The following is a 16,630-nucleotide window of genomic DNA, read 5'->3' as shown; positions in this document are numbered from 1 at the left end:
CTCGTGCTCCATGGCGCCAGTCGCTGGGCGGCCCAGAACATCGGGCAAAACGCAAGTCTGTGTGTCACGGGCGGAGGGCGCGTCTGCCTTCCGGGAGCCGTAAGGACTTTCTCCCAGCGCGGTTTGCAGGGACCAGGGAAACAGCCTGGCACTTCCTTGTTTCACGTATAGAAGAAGTTAGAGGGTATCGTGCTTGTGAAGTTTGGTAAAATTGCTAAAGCTTCAGTTGTGCTGGTGTCGGTCTGCATCCAAAGAGGCAAAGGGCTCATCTACTCCAGAGAATGAGAAAGTTTCTGCCCTAGCTTACCTGCCACCCTCCCTCTTCTTCCTTCCCCCACCCCTTGGTTTTCATTCCTTTTTCGTGAAATAGGCTTCTTTAAATTGTAGAGCAATGAACAATATGGCAAAAACGAGTTCTTCCAACCAGTTCTTCCCTGCGGCCCAGCAGCCACCCAGAGGTGACTGTGCAACGTAAGCATTTGGTACAATCTTTCTGAACATTTCCCGGCCCAGCACTTCTGCGGGTGGAGACACGTGCAGAGCTCTGTGCTGAGAATGGGGCCTCCGTCAGAATGCAAAACACACATCCTTCCATGACACTGACGTCCTAATTGCTGAGCGGTCCACTGTGAGGCTGTAACCCAGCTAATTGAAACTTGATCCATAAATGGTATATAAAAGTTTTCCCCGGTTTTGGGGGATGACAAACAGTGCCGCCCTACACACCCTTACGTGTGCACTTGTGCACAGTCGAGAGAGTGTGCCCTTGTGATAAGTTCCTAGCAGTGGAATTGCTGGGTCAGAGGTTATGTGCATTTTACATTTTAGTGGGCGTCGCCCAATTGCCCTGCAAAAAGTTTGCACCAATTTACAGCCCCGTTAACGTTGTGTGAACAGCCAATTTCCTCAGAACTTCACCAAATTCACATTCTAGCAAACTTATGGCTTTTTTTTTTAATCCAAAATGTGTTTATTGGGATGGTTTCCGATTCATCTTGATTCCAGGGGCTTTCAGTGCTGCTTCCGTCTGAAAGAGCACCGCTCTGCAAGCCTTGCTTTTCCTCCTGTAGGCTGGCAGAGGACGGTAGAGCAGCCAACACACAAGACTACTGTCTGCGCACGGCCAGAGACGGTGGTGATTGCAGCATCCTGGGCATTTCACAGCCCTGAGGTAGGACCTGGGGCTCTGCACCAGGCGCTTCTTCTTGTGTTTCCTCTTCTCTTCTGGAGACGGACGAAGGAGATCCTTTGCGAGAGGCATGTTCTCGTGGGGAGGTCGTCACCGTCGGAAAGGGCAAACTTATAAGTCTTTGCCAATAGGCAAAAAAGGGCAAGTCATTATTTTCTTAAATTTGCATTTGTATTATGAAGAGTGCTTATGGAGTATTTGCCTTTATTGGATGGAAACATGCTGGTCTTTACTACTGTTCATTTCCATTAGGTTTTTAGTAGTTTTAAAAACTGATCTAGAAAAGCTTTTATTTATCATTAGCCTTTATTTGTCAACTAGGTCACAAATACATGCCGTTTGCCTATTATTTAAGCACACAGCAGTTTGCAATATTTATAGGATACAATTTATCTGCTTTTCCTGGAGAGCATTTAGGGTTTCCACTAGGCTCACATGAGCCCTGCCTACGCAGAGAAGACTTAACCTCTCCTTGCTCTCCTCTTGCACTGCCAAGGGTTTGCTTCCGCACGTGCGTCTTTGCTACTTCAGATCCGTGTGCTGGCGTGTGCGGTGAGACAGGGATGCGGCTGGAGGAGGCTCTGTTGGGCTCTTGTTCCTCAGCCTATTGGCTCTACTGATGCGCTGCCAGGGCAGGGCTTTCTGCTCCTTTGGAAATAAAAGGATTCAGACAGGCTTTTGGAGGATCCAGGCAGGAACTTGCCTCCTTCCCCTCTTGGATCAAAGATTCGGCCCTTTTCCCAGTCGGGGGGGACCCTGGGCTGTATTTTGAAGGAGGCCTCAAGGAGTAAATGCAACAGGAAGATTGAGAGAAAAATGGAAAACAGGCTTCTGGTGCGAAGAGAAAAACACCAATTTAAAATGACAGAATCACTTACGTGCATAAGCCACAGAGCTAAGAGGCCCCGTTTTCACTGAAACAGCAGGAACAACAAACACAACCACTGGGCTGAAAGAAGAGCTGAGCGGATGAATTCTGTTTACCGTTTGTTGGTTCAGCTCTGCTCAAGAAAGAGAGAAGGAGTATCCAATTCATTCGTTACTCTCGTTTTAACAGTATCTCCACAGTGAGTTTTCCTGGTTGAACAGATGAAACTCCTTATGGAAAGTTCTAGAGGTCACATTCTGGCCCAGGTTTTCAGTGCTCCTCCCGTAGCTCATAAGTAGGTGGGATATTTTTTCTTTAAAGACCAGATAAGTTAATTGCACAGTCAGTAGCATCAGCAATTTCTGTTTCTTGGCACGAGTGACGTGATATGCCTGTTGGCAAAGACCTACAAACTCTGATTTGCAACATAAATCATATAATCCTGTAAATCAAGTTCCAGGCAATCTAGCTGAAAGGTACAGAAGAACCCTTCCCCCACCCCCACCAAGCGTCTGCCTTGTGGTAAACTGTGTAATTTGTATAATAATTATAAGGTGATCGATGAGGATATGATGCCATCATTAAGGACTAAGGTGTATCACTACTATTAGTACCGATCACCACTCGTGCTTCCGTGCTCCACACGTAGATGCGAGTGTGTGCTCTCACTTCATCCCGCTGCCCCGTGAGCCCTACAGGACCTGTTCCGTGATGCCCGCTCTACGGACGCAGGTTCAGAGGCTCGGCTGACTGAGATCACACAGCCCCCGATGCAGAGTTGGGACCTGCAGGACCACGTGACCCCAAGCTCTGTGTTCTTCCCGTGATTTCTTACTGTCCCTTCCCCTGCAGATGAGACAGGGCCCCGGGAGAGGCAGGACCCTTTCCAGGGGTAGGGTAATCCCACATCACCTTAAGGATCAGGGTCAATCACACTCTCCCCCTCCGTCCCTTCTGCCATTTACCGAGGAAGTCTTTCCTCAAAGGGCCCAAAGAGCGCCCACCCCTGACCCTGGCCAGCGTTCCAACTCTACCAAGAGGGTCCACAGGGAGCCCCGGGGGCAGGCCTTCCGGCTGAGGAAGGGCTGGACCAGGACCCACCACGACGGCCCGCGTCTGGGCCTGGCGCCCGAGGTGACGGCCCCCAGCGCCACTCTGCAGCCATCAGTCCCACCATCCGTGACAGCCCTGCTGCCGGTGGCTCCCTGGCCCCTGCGCCCCGCAAACGTGGCTCTTCCAGGCTTCGTGATTCGCTCTGTCCTCCCCCCCACTTGCAGCTCGAGCCCCCCGTGTGTCTCGCATCCTGGATCCCCACCCTCCCCTCTGCTCACACCACTCACCCCCATTTTGGACATAACCTTAATTTTCTGTTTTTGTGTATTTCTGTCAACTGATTTCCGCCGAAGCCCGCTACACACTGCCCTGGATGACGTCGTCATGTCCTCGGTGGTAGACACTGTCCACGTTTGCACGGTGCCCCATCACACCTCCAGCCCCTGTCCTTCCCGCACTCAGACACTGGGATGCCCTACAGGGAGCCAAACTCAGTCACCTACAGAGTCTGCCCCATGCACTCAGGGCCATGCTCAGATGGTGCCTTTGAGCACATTAGAAAAGAGTACTTTCCTCAAAACACTTTAGTGCCATTGGGCAAAAGTCGTACTTGACACATGGAATTATTATGACTGTGACGTGAATAGCACCCCTTTATTTGTATTAAAGGAGGAACAACTACACACTCGCACCGGCCTCTTGTCCTGCATCTTAGAGACTCCCCCGCTGCCCGGGAGTGTCCACCTCCCCAGGGAGGACGTGCGGAGTCTTAGTGAATTTCTCTTAGTAGAAGGAGTGACACGGGCTTGTCATCCTTCTGGCGCAAGCAGGGAGGTGTCCCCACTGAGCCCAGATCGGGTACCGCCTGGGCCTCCATCCGGGAGGACAACGCGAGCTTTGCTGGAGGAGTCCACAATTTTCCAGTGCGCTGGGGCGGCAGCAGCAGACAGCATATGTGGGACGTGTGCGGAGGGGGTCTCTCCGAATGGCTCTGTCCCCGGGTCTGGCGGGCAGCTGTGTGTGGTTACGTGACCCCGTGTATGCATCCTTCAGGCAGCTTCTGCTTCAGGGCCAGAGCCTGCCCCTGCTACGGGCACGCTCAGCGCCAGCAACACGGCTTCATTCTCCACAAGGGCCAGGAGGGGACGTGCAGGCAGGCGTCAGGGAGCCGGGCCTGGGAGCAGCGTCCGGACCGAGAGCCAGGCTGGAGGGGCGGGCAGCGTCCTCATGCCCCACGGTGCCCCGTCACTCCCGTCTCCCCGGAACCTGATGCTAAATGTGGGCTGTGGGCTTTGCTAAGTCCTGCATTTGCTTCCTAACTTGGATACTCAGAGTCGAAGGAATTCAAAAGCAGATCTATTCCAGCGCACTTGAACAATGCATTTGAATGTATGACTCACATCCTTGGACAAAGGAAAAGGGACCCCTAGGAGGGAAAGCTGCCCGTGGCCTGTGGGCAGCAGAACGTCTTCACTGTATGGACTGTACTCTCTGCCGGTCCCCTGGACTCACAGCCGGTCCCCTGGACTCACTGCTGGTCACCAGAGGTGTTTCCTTCATACCTAATGTCTCCACTAGTGACGTACGGCAGGCAAAAGCTTAAGCTTGGCAGCAGGAATGTTTCCTGAAGACTCTGCCATTGGTGTTGGTCTGTGGACGGGTGCGTTTGTATGTGGACGGTCAGTCCTCAGAGGCCAGCAAGCCTGTACACAGGCCCTGTAGTTACAGCACGAGGACGGGAGTTGTGTTTGCGATGGAACATGATTGCCTTGGTCTCCCTGTGCCTGTTTTCTCTTTTCTCCTTTTGGAGAATTTATGCCCCGTGTCCACTATATAACTTGACAGAGTGACTCGAGACATTTGAGACAGCAGGGGGACAGGGTGGGCAGAGGGTAGTGGGGGACACGTCCCCAGCAGGGCCCTGTGGGTCCCTTTGCGAAGCACTCTGCAAGCAGCCACTGCTGGCCCAGATGTGGGCTGATGCTGTGGAATCAACTGTGACTAAAAAATGGGCTGGTTTTAATCTCGTGCGATTCGACAAGAAAGCGCCACTGGGCGAGCTGTTCCCAAGGCCCTCTGACGGCGGAAGGGCGTGGCTTGAAGGGGTGCCTGGGGCCACCAGACACCTTTCTTCTGTCACAAGTCATTCTCGGGTTACGAACTAGAAATTTGGGCTCAGATTTGTCTTTACTGGATCCAAGTTGGCAGACAGCTCCTGCCGACGTTGTAGGAAGCAGAGGTGGAGGGTGCACGAGGGGACGGGGGCCCAGCGCTCACCTTTCCCGAATCCGGGCAGATGCACTGCACGGCCCGAGGACTTGCTTCAGCCCGAATCCGGAAGGAGCCTCGTCATTCTGCGCGACGCGATGATGCGGCCTTTCGTTGCGTTTATAAATGTCCCCAGAGGCTATTAGTCAAAAGGGTTCAGCTAATAAACGTATTATCCTGGTTCAGAGCGCTGACTTGTGTAACTGCTGTCGGGGTCAACGATGTCCTGTTTGCTCAACTTCCCGGAACCCCGACACCTGTGGGTACAGAACCAGGGTGCAGCCCGGGGTCAGGGATCAGGGATCTCTTTGCCGCTGGGTCTGAGCGTGGTGGACAGGCTGGGGCTGTGTCACCTGGTCCTGGTGACTCCATCTGGGGCCCCTCTTTTGGTGACCTTTCCTTGCAGGGGTGCTGGACCCTGATGCAGGCCCTAGACCGGCAGCAGCCCGCAGAGCTGCTCTGGGAACTAATCTGGGCGTCAGGTGGGACCATAGCAAGGCTGCTTCTCTTCCTCTTGGGCGCTCGGTCCCTTGGTCTGTCCTCGGCCAACTGGTCAGCCAGAGGGAACAGTGCTTCTGAATGTAGGAGGAACACGTGGAGCATGCTGGGGGGTCCGGTTTGTTGGGTGGTCCGGAGACACTTCCTGTGTGGAGCGCCATGGGCGCCAGGGCCAGGGGCTGCCTGCCAGGCAAGAGTGAGGAGGGGGCAGCTGACCCCTGCGCATGATTTCAGAGGCATCGGGACGCTTACCTTTCCTTCGAAAATACTCCCCTGCCGACCTCCAGTTATAGCCAGACTTCCGTGAGTAAAGCTTTACTTCCTTCAGCCTCGGCGGGGAGTGGGAAACACCCTGGTTTGGGCAGTACAGTGTGTCTTAGCGCTCCTTCTCCATAGGAGGGTGTCTGTCAGATGCAGGTGATTGGAGTTAATCTACACACGGCAGCACATGCATTTCGGTGCACAGTCCTGAGTTCGGGTCAACGTATACGGTCCTGAAACCACTCTCGCCATCAAGATGAAGACTGTTTCCATCACCCACAAGTCCCCTTGTCCCCCTGAGAGCCCCCATCTCAGCCCCTGGCAAGGATCTGATTTCTGTCCCTTTTGCCTGTTTCAGTTCCATGCATGTGGCCTCGTCCGGAGGGAAGCTTCTTCCTTTGCGCGAGGCCCCCTGTACTTGCTGTCGTCCCCCGGGGGGCGGGGGACAGAGCCGCTGCCTGCACTGCCAGCCTGACCCCCGCTGCCCGCAGCCCAGCTTCCTCGTCCCCACATCCTCCCGTGGGCACTGTGGGTGTCCTCCGAGGGCCAGCAGGGGGAGGCAGTTCACACAGCAAAGGCCTGGCTGGCATCGCGCCTGGGCTGACCCCGCAGGGTGGCGCTGAGGGCGCTGATGACAGAAACGTGGACGAACAGGTGTGACTGAAGCAGGGCCGTTTGGGAGGATCTTCCCCAGAAGGAGAGGAGCCGGGGCTCCCACAGCTGAGCCTGGCGGACCTCTTCCCTGGGGTCCCAGGGACAAGTCAGCCCCCCACCGTTTGAGCTTGAGTCCCGCTGCCCCAGGTCCAGAGCCCTGGGGAGAGAGGCTGCTGTCCGGCCCCAGGCCAGGACCCGCAGAGCAGCCCACCGTGTGAGCAGGGCCTCAGGAACTCAGGGGGCAGAACAGATGTTTGCTCCCCATGAAAGAGGGCTGGTCCCTGCAGGCGTCATGTGGCCCTTGTCACTCCTCTTACCCCGGGCCTGAGGATGTGTCTGCAGTTCACTTTATTAAATAATACCTGTTACTGTAGGACTTGGTATTTCCAGGACTTTTCTCTAGTTTCCAAGTTTGCCCTCCTTCTGACGGCCCACATTGACCTGATGTCAGTATTTAGTATTAGTATCTCCGTGCTCCACGTGTGCACACACAGACACACGTCCGTTTCCAGCCCCGAGTCCTGGGTGCTAGTGCGTGTTCGGGTTGCATCGACTCTGCTACCCAGAGAAGCGCCGTTGGCATATTTGGACTTTGTTCCTCAATAAACAAACGAAGGGCTGGTCTGATCCCCTCATCCCGGGGCCTGAGCACGGGCCTGGAGCTGTCGCTGGAGCGGGAACCCGCCCTGGATGCCTTGCTTATCGCGAAACCTCAGGAACATAGCCCAGCCTCTCGAAGCCTTCGTTTCCTGTCTGTGAAATAAGCAGGTTGGTGTTTTACACCTAATTCTGAAAGCTGGGATTCTGGGCAAAATTTAAGTTGTTGAGAACACACTGGGGCAAATGTTTCTTGGAGCTACATGTTATCATGCACTAGAATGACAAGCTACATAAGTCTGCTGAGCCCTGGTGGTCTCCAATATGTTTTGCTGTGTCTATGAGAACTTTAATTATGCTGAATAATGCTCTAAGGAAGCTTGTCCCTGAAACACACATTTGCTCCCAAGTTGATTGAGTTTAAGGGAAAGGAGAAGCACCTGTCAGCATGACATCTGTGACGTCCCATGCGCTGAGAGAGGTGCTGGCCCAATCCTCTTGTCCCGCTGAGGCTGGCGGGGGGCCCCTCCCCTAAGGTCGCCCAGCTTCCAGAGACCTGGCCAGAGTTCCGGCTTGTCTTCGAGTTCCCGCTCTGAGCTCTCCCTTGACTGGACCACTTCTGTGGTTTTGAGCGTTACCAGATATCTAACTGCAGTGAGCCTAGCCAGCCACAGGTTGCCAAACTTTTCCACCTTTTCCCTTGACAGTTAGAACTTGGTGATCAGAAACAACAAATCCACGTCAAGGCTGTTGAATACATATGTTATTTTGGGCTCCAAACAGATGTGACAGAAAGGATCAGTTATGGCAAATCTTCTAAGTTAAACTTTTCCTGAAAATAGCGGCAAAGAGGGTCCAGGAGTGGTAAGGGAAGTGTGGTATTATGTTAATATTTATGTTGGGCTGTAGTTCACCAGGAAGGAGGGTGTAAGGCCTGTGTGTGAGCTGGCGAATGACAGGAACAGCATTTGCTCCTAGTCGCCCATCCGTCTGAACGCCGAGCAGAGAGGTCCACGCACCAGCACCGTGTGACGTCGGAGCCTCTGCGAATTTGAAAGAGGGCCTGGAATCGGGGGCAGTTACAGTTCTATGGTTCTGATCACGAAATTAGAAGATGCTTATTAGGGCCATTTGTTGACAGCATTAAGAATTAACAAATTATGTTGTTAAAGCATGACAAAATTTAATGGTTTCATTAGAGAACTATAAAGTCTGTTACTTAAGAGAGAACTATGGTGGTTTTAGAAAGCGGGAAATATTTACTGGACTCTCTGGGGTCTAATTTCTATAACCCAGGCAAAGCTTAGCTATTATGATGTAAAGAATTAAAAAGACAGTAAAACAGAGGAGAGATACCTTTGTATGTGTGACGCCAACGAAGCCCCTTACCACCTAGGAAAGTTGTGAGCCATGTGAGTCCACTGCGCTGGCATTTTCTTTAGAAGGTAAAATTGCAAGGCCGGTTATTGTAAGAAGTTCCTTCTTTCCAGAGTGGGGAAGGGGCCGTTTTTGTTGTTTGGGGAAAGTAGGAAAGGTGTGTGGGGAGAGTGCCCACCGCTTGTGGCACCAGAGACCAGGGCCCGTGGAGGGGCCCTGAGACCCTCTCAGCACAGAATCCTGGCTGCCCCCCTCGTAGGGATGGGGCTGGCGCTCTGCAGAGTGACAAAGGGCGCCAGGAGCACCGCTTAACTGACGCTTGAGGGTCCGTGACCCCCGCGCCTGGCCTCCCAGGCCGAGGAGGGGACAGTTGTGTGAGGTGAGGGCACAGCTCTCAGTAACGAAGGCAACCATTTTCCAGTTTGGGAAGCTTGCCTACCGTTTAGTAAAAGTGAACCGAGACGATCACCTGAAGAGTTCAACTAAGTTCGGGCCACAGTATGTTTTGGTCTGAATTACGTGGATAATTGTGTTATGGTGGAGAGAATTCTGAACTGGAGTTGGATCTTGGTTTCCAGTTGGGTCTGTCAGGAAGGAGTGTTTAAGCTACTCGCTGGACCCCGTTTCCTCGTCTGTAACATTAGGGTCTATCCGAGTCAATGAGTCATCTGTGTACTTGTGTGTGAACACCAGTCCCCGAGAAAGGAAAGCCACGTCTGTGACTCTGTGTGGCAGTGGGACAGGGTGGCCTGAGGACTCTCCTTAGGCTGCTGCCCGCCGCCGGCCTGCGGAGCACCCCCCAGCACCATAAGACCGTTCTCCCCTGCCAGGGGGAGACTCTCTCTGTTTCTCTTCTTTTCTGCACACTCCACGTGGGACCGAGAAGCTGGAGGGAGCCCGCGTGAGGCTGTGAGCCGGGAGCCCAGGGCCTGGAGTGGCCGTCTCCAGGGGTGGCCAAGTCCCTGCAGGGGTGGCAGGGCCGGGGCCACCGCCAGGGCCGGGGCCCTGCTTCCCGTATTTGGGAGACGACTCCTCCCTCTCAGGACGCGGTTTGCTGCTCAGGTTCTCAGCCCCCAAAGGCCGCAGACCGGCTCCTGGTCGCTTGGGGCCTGGCCGGGCACTGGGGCATGTCTGGGCCCTGCAGGCCGAGGCTCCAGGAAGGGGCGTGTGCGTGCGTTTCTCTCTCAGGCCACCGCCTTCCGGGGATCGAGGGTCAGGAAAGGGGACTGCAAAGCACCCGGGGGCTGGGGGGCTCTTTGAAAACTGACCCAGGGCACCCTGGCCGACGGCCCAGACTCCCAGGTATCAAAGGGCGTTGCCCAAACCAAACAGACCCGCCCTCACCCCGCGGTCCCGAGCCCCCTACTCGGCCTAGGGTCAGCTGCCCGCGGCAGCCTGGTGTTTGCACAGGTGGGCCTTGGCCCCTGGGTCTGGAGGCTGGGGAGAGGGGTGAGGCAGGTTAGGGGATGGGGTGGGCTGGGGGAAGGGGATGGGCTGGAGGAGAGGGGAGGGGGTGGGGTGGGCTGGGGCCGGGGGAGGGTCCTGGGCGGGGAAGGGGGAGGGGATGGGCTGGGGCCGGGGGAGGGCCCTGGGCGGGGAAGGGGGAGGGGAATGGGCAGGCGCTGGGAGAGGGGCAGGCCCTGCCCTTTGCCCACCAGAGCTCGGAGGAGGAACCGGATTTTCTGGGCGGATGCAGGAAGGGTGGACCTCGGCCGGGTCTCTCAGGGGACCTGCCGCAAGGAGGCCGAAGCTCCCAGGGCTGGGGCTGCGGAGCAGCGGCGGGACCCCGACCCTCCGTCGCCTCCCGCCTGGGCCCACCGCGAATGATGACCGCTCGGTCGTGGGAGCTGGAGCTCGGCAGTGGTCGTGGCGCCGGACCGGGGCGCAAAGGTCCCGTGACCCTGGCCTTTCTCTAAAAAACCTGGTGGTCCCTGGTGACACGGCGAAGGGGACCCCTCACTCACCTAAAGTCCGGAGTGTTCATTAGGAAGGAAGGCCCTCTGAGGGGAAGGGAGAAGAACTGTGATTGAGAAAACATCCTTTTTTACGTTGCTGTTTCTGTCCATTTGCAGAACTTTCCCGGTGTGTCGATTTAGAAATGAAACCAGTGGGGTTACAAACCCGACGTGGAGGTAGGCGGCAACTGGCCTCTGGAGGGGGCAGAGTCGGAGGGGAGGGTCAGTCCGCGGGAGTCAGTGATGGGGGCGGGGGCTCCCCAGGCGTTGGGTGTGGCGTCAGGAGCGCAAAGAACTGAGCGAATGGATCCCCGCCATTTCAACCCGCTGAGCCTGGACCACCGCTCCGCTCCCCCCGGCCCCCGCTTCAGTTTTATTTTCTAATTATTGGTCGTGTGGGTGCAAATCTCTGCTTAAATGGGTGCTTTTTGTCATAATTCAACCCTGTTATTATCCCTCTTCATGACTACTAAGTAGATATAACCAGATCGGTCAAGACTTGTTTCTTGTTAACTAGACTTAGGGATGGGCTTTTTTCCCCTCCCATTCCTGCCAAAACACAGCATCCTGAAATGAACTCCACTTTCTTTCCCCACTTCACCATACGTAGACCCCAAATCATCCTCTTGTCTTGGATAAGACGACATCTGCCCGGAGGCAGGAACAACAATGGGGCCGGCACTTACAGCCTCTGACTTTTTCCGTCTTTGTATTACTTTTCGAAGACTGCAATCCATGAATTGTTAGCGCTCTATTGCCTTTGAATTTGAGAAACCGATGTGCACACTGCTTTCTGGTACTTCTGCTGATGGAAACCTTTCGTTTTTAATATGGGTAATCATCTCTGCCCCATCGGAGGTGGCCTCTCTCCTCAGATCACAACTGAAATAGGCCTGGCAGCCCCACCTCTACAAACCTTATCCTCCTACAAAAGGAGAGAGTGACAAATTACTACTGATGGGTTCACACCCGGCTGGACTGGGCATGCCTAAAAAGGTGGTTTTGTTTTGACAAAAAAACAGACTTTCGAATTGCTCTTAAAACTGCCCTGAAGAAGTCTTCAGTGTGTTAACAAGTCCCTTGCCAAGATGGTTTCCAGCTTTTTGAGCAGATGATCAGAAGAACCACTGTACCTGACAATGTCTGCTCGATGCTAAGGCTGTTAATAGCTGAACCTGTCTACTAAAGGATTCTTGGGGAAGAGGGGCCCACACCTTATCTTGCTCTAGTAACTATTAAGTGAATTCTTAGAGAGGTTACTGGTTTGATGTTTAAGAAATCCCACTGATGCACGTTCCACCCCGGAGAATTGTACAGCAATTTGTCAGGTAAGGAAACCTGCAGCCTCTACCTTCACTGAATTATTCAGGAAAATATTTGGTACTCCACAGGGAGTTTCTTAAGAGTCAAACCCGAACCCATTTGGAGGTGGGGGGCGGCGGGTAGGGTGTAAAAAGCTCTCCATCTCCAACCCATCACCACAAAATGCCGAAGTCGATTGTGAGTTTTATTAAAAAATAAGCACTATGCCTGGCTTTCATAACATTCATACATGAACATGTACACAGACACAAATAAAATAATATTAAAAATAAAAATCACACTTGCTTTCACGTGGCAGTGGTCCTGGCACCCCACATGCACAATGTTAACTTGTCCTTGGAAGAAACCGTTTGGCCCAAGGAGACCACAGTTATGAGAGAACCCAACCGCGAATAAAGCCGTAACCGTTGCCTGCAACATTTTCAATTTGGGTTTCAAAATATATATAAATAATTTAACTACAAATCCCAACAATATATATATTTTTCATTTTTGGCACAGTGAGACGTGGGTCAAGAGCAGAGTCATGGCTGGAACTCCTCTGGCCGCTCCCGCCCTCAGCCACACCTGTAGAAGCCACACGCTTGCAAGGAGCGGGGCCGCTACCCCCGCAGTAGTCGTATCATGTATCCCATGGAATGGTTCCCTGACGTGCTTTTTTGTTTTCGTTTTGCTTTTTAAGGGACAAACCACTGGACGGTGCAACGAAAACAGGAGGAACAAGGCGGAGCCTGGACACTAGGAAGGGAGAAGTCTCCGTGGAGGGGGCAGGGACAGGCTTGGTCAAGAAACGAGACCGTTGTGAAGCGCTGCTTTGCTCCGCTGTGACGTTAGTTATAAAGGACGAAGGGAAATGTCCGGGACCGCGTCGGACACTGGCGTCGGAAGGCGTTAGCTCTAAGGCACGTTTGGTGGAGATGCTTTCTTTGACGGTCTCCGTTCTCTGGGTGGAAAGCTCACCCCCACCCTTCCCGAGCCCGCGTTCCCGGCCGGCTCCGTCGCGCTCAGGCCAGGAGCGTCTCGGGCGGGCCGGGCAGGTGCGGGCCCGGCGGGCGGGCCGAGGCCACGTGCAGGGCGTCGGGCAGCCGCACGGGGCAGTACAGGTGCGCGCAGGCGGCCGGGCCCCGGAGCGGCTTGGCGGGGGCCGGGGCCGGGGCCGCCAGGGGCGCGAGCAGGAGGGGCGGCGCCTCGGCCCCGCGCGCGCCCAGCCGCGGCGGCTCGGCCGCGCCGAACGCCCCGAGTGGCAGCAGGGCCGCGGCGGGCGCGCCCGGAAGCAGCGCGGGATAGGCGGGCGGCAGCGGGCAGGGCGCCGCGCCCCACGGCGGGCGCGTCCCGGGGCCCGCGTCCCCGGAGCGGCGGCTGCGGAAGGGCTTGCTGAGGATGCTGTCGATGGCGAAGGGGCCGGAGAACCTGCCCGCCGGACTGGCACGCCCCTCGGGCCGAGCGGGCGAGCGCGCGCGGGGCGTGGCCGGCGCCGGGGCGGCGGGCGCGGGCGGCGGAGGCGCGGCGTCCGGCGGCCCGGGGCCCGGGGCCGTCGCCCGGTGGCTGAGGCGCTTGCGGCGGCGGCGGAAGACCCCGTCGGCGAAGGTGTACTCGCTGCTGGGGTTAAGCATCCAGTAGTTGTCCTTGCCCCAGGGCCGCGAAGGGTCGCGCAGCACCTTGACGAAGCAGTCGTTGAGCGAGAGGTTGTGACGCACGGAGTTGCGCCAGCCGGTGTAGCTGCCGCGGAAGAACGGGAACTTGCCCATGAGGTACTCGTTGATCTCAGCCAGCGTCAGGCGCCCGCCAGCCGAGTCGCGGATGGCCATGGCGATGAGCGCGATGTACGAGTACGGGGGCTTGGGCCGCCGCGTGTACGGCTTGCCGCGCGCGCCCGCGCCGCCGCCCGCGCCCCCCGCCGCCGCCGCCGCCGCGCCCGGCCCTCCGCCCGCGCTCCGCTCGCCGCCGCCCGCCAGCGCCACGGCGCCGCCGCCCGCCGCCGGGCTGTTGGCCGCGCAGTCCCCGTCCGAACCCAGGGAGTCGTCGCCCGCGGCCGACAGCGGAGACGGCGCGTCGCGGCCGCCCGCCCCCTCCAGGTCACTCCCCGGCTTGTCCCGGAGGCCCTCGCGGGGCCCGAACACCTCCAGCTTCATGCCCGCGCCCGTCCCCGCCCGGCGCGTACCCTTTTCCTCTGCTTGGTCCTGGGCAGCGGGCGCCGGGGGCGGGGTGGCGATCCTGGGCCGGGGTCCTGGCCTCTCTCTCCCGGAGCTCACCTTTCTCTTGGAGAGACAGTCGCTTTCCGGACAGCAGTCCCCTTCCACTGGAATTTTTCTTTGGAGGGGTTTTGCTTATTGGGTGAACCGAGAGGGGCGGAGAGGAAGCAGTTGTGGGGGGAGCCTGTTGCCTTCAGTTCGAGGAGTGGAGACTTCGGGGGAGGCGTGTAGGGCCGCGGTTCCAGCCTCGGGTGCCCGAGCGCGCGGGGCTTGGAGTTCCTGTTGGAGGAGGAAGCGTGCACATCTGCTTTCCGTTCCCGAGACGGGGTTTCTTCTCTGCAAGTCCCCGGTCCCGGGCAGGCGTCCTCGCGGGTCGAGACGGTGCCGGCTGCTGTGCGTGCCACCCACGCCGGGAGGGAGGGTCCGGCCTTCAGGCTCTAGCGCCCACGGAGCAGAGTCCCCGAGGCCGTGGCGCCCGCAACCGCCTTTCCGCCCCCGGTCTCCGGAGCAGCATCTCCACGCCGGCCAGCCGCAGCTCCGTCTCGCCTCCACCTTCGGCCCGGCCCAATATAACCCCGCGGCGCCCCGCAGGGGCGGGGCCTGGGCGCAAACCGAGAGGGGTGGGGAGCGAGGTGGCCCAGGTGGCCGCAGCTCCGGAGCAGGCGCGCACCAGGCGGGGGCCACGCGGCGGCGCGGCAGCAGGTTGTTTGTTTTGGGTCCGCTCGGCCCCGCCCTCCGCCTCCCGCCAATGGGAAGCGCGCGCGCGGCAGTGGTGCGCGCGTGCGCGCGCGAGTGTGCGTGTCTGCGAGTCCGCCCGCCTGGGAGGGGCCCCTGCGCCCTGGAGCTCACGGAAGCGATTTGGGCAAGTGGGCACGGCCGGGGGGCACCTGTAGGGGCACCTGGCGGGGTTGGGGCCCGCGGCCTCCCTCAGCTACACGCGGTGTGTTGGCTTCTCTGGGGGTTAAAACGATGCTGCTTCCTAGTGCCAACCGCTCTCGTCGCGGCCGGGGGCGGGGGACGCACAGCGGAGAACGCTCAGGACACACTCTGCAGTGACCGATCACCGGAGCCGCATGGTGTGTCCTTCTTGGGACTTCACTTTGAGGACCGTCTCTGTCTTGTTTCCTTCTTTAGTGAATAAACTAGTGGACTTGAAATTGGTTACGCTTTCTGAGATGACCTTGACTCGCTCCCATGTTGCCCTCAGATTTTCTTTTGTCTTCCTCTGCCTCTTCTTTTACGTGGCTGGTGGCCCCTGCGAGGAGCGGCGGGTCCCCTTCGCCCGCGCTGTGCGGTTCTGCTTGCGCGGCTCCCACCCCCGGGAGGGCGGTTCCGGAGGGCGAGGGCGGGCGCAGTCCTCCTCCGGGACGTTCGCTGTGGTTTCTGTGGCACCGGCGACTGACCGTGGGGGGACAGGGCCATCTCTCCGCGGCGGGACGTCGGGGTCTTACGCCCAGGTGGCGTGATGCTCCTGGGAGGGGCGCCCGCCCCCGCGAGGGCGCATTTCTAACCCGCTGCCCTTCCACGCCGAGGTTTCGTCCTTTTCCGGCCTTTGTTGCAAACAGCTACGGAGATGCGAGTAGGCGGGACCCCCGCCCCCGATGTTTATTTTATTACTTTCCACCATTTGTGCAGAAAACGTACACAGCCCTGTCTTATCTTCATTCAGGCAGTTTTAAAGGCATTCAGCATGGGGCCCGAAAAATGACGAGCCCATCGAGGGCTCTGTTGTTTTTGGTGTTGGAGGAAAAGCTCTCGTTTGCAGAGTTCAGACTGACTTTCTTGCGTGCCTGCGCGAGTGGGGAGCGGGCGGGGAATAGCTTTCTTCCGGAGCCAGCCGACCCAGAGGGCTCAGCTCGGGGCCGGGGAGTTTGTGGTCCCCAGGACCTAGAGCGGGCAGTGGGCCGGGACAAGAAAGCCGCCAGGTAAAGAGCCAGGGTAAAAGCCATTCAGAGTGAGTGCTGTCCTGGTATGACCTCTGGGGGCAGGCGGACGAAGGCCTGTTTTTTGCGGGAGGTAGGCCGGCAGGTTGAGGTGTGGGCCAGGTTGGCCGCTGACACACTCCACGGCCTGGGTGGCACGGGGAGAGTTCCATCTTAGAGGCACCTACGTGAGCAGCCCTGCAGGCCCGGCCACCCGGCCGCCACACCGCTGCCCCCAAGCAGCCCAGCGCCTCTGCTTTGCACCAGCACTCACCTGGCGGGCGGTTCCCTCCCCGCCTCCTTCCCCATCCGCAGCCCCGCCTATCTTGGGATCGCCTTCCAGGCCCCGCAGCCGTGCTCAGGGCCCTCGGGTTAGTCTGGGAAGTGCTAGTGAGCTGGGCGTGTTGACGGGGATTTTGTTCAGAGAAGAGAGAAGAGGATCGCGCTCCCCGGCCCGGTTGCCACTCACATGT

The 16,630-nt window shown here is 57.5% G+C and overlaps 1 protein-coding gene and 1 pseudogene across 1 annotated transcript; both read right to left on the bottom strand.

Moving 5' to 3' along the window:
- Positions 1 to 946: 946 nt before the first annotated feature.
- On the bottom strand, positions 947 to 1,832 carry LOC117313773 (small ribosomal subunit protein eS27-like; annotated as a pseudogene).
- A 10,382-nt stretch (positions 1,833 to 12,214) lies between these two features.
- FOXQ1 (forkhead box Q1) lies at positions 12,215 to 16,428 on the bottom strand. The gene has a single exon (XM_019944995.3). It carries the CDS (start codon positions 14,173 to 14,175, stop codon positions 13,048 to 13,050), a length of 1,128 nt encoding a protein of 375 aa, XP_019800554.1. The 5' UTR covers positions 14,176 to 16,428; the 3' UTR covers positions 12,215 to 13,047.
- Positions 16,429 to 16,630: the final 202 nt, after the last annotated feature.

Source organism: Tursiops truncatus, chromosome 10 (assembly GCF_011762595.2).
Source record: "Tursiops truncatus isolate mTurTru1 chromosome 10, mTurTru1.mat.Y, whole genome shotgun sequence".
Lineage (NCBI taxonomy): Eukaryota > Metazoa > Chordata > Mammalia > Artiodactyla > Delphinidae > Tursiops > Tursiops truncatus.
The sequence above is the reverse complement of the archived record's forward strand: the minus strand, read 5'-3'. Positions and strand labels throughout refer to the sequence as shown.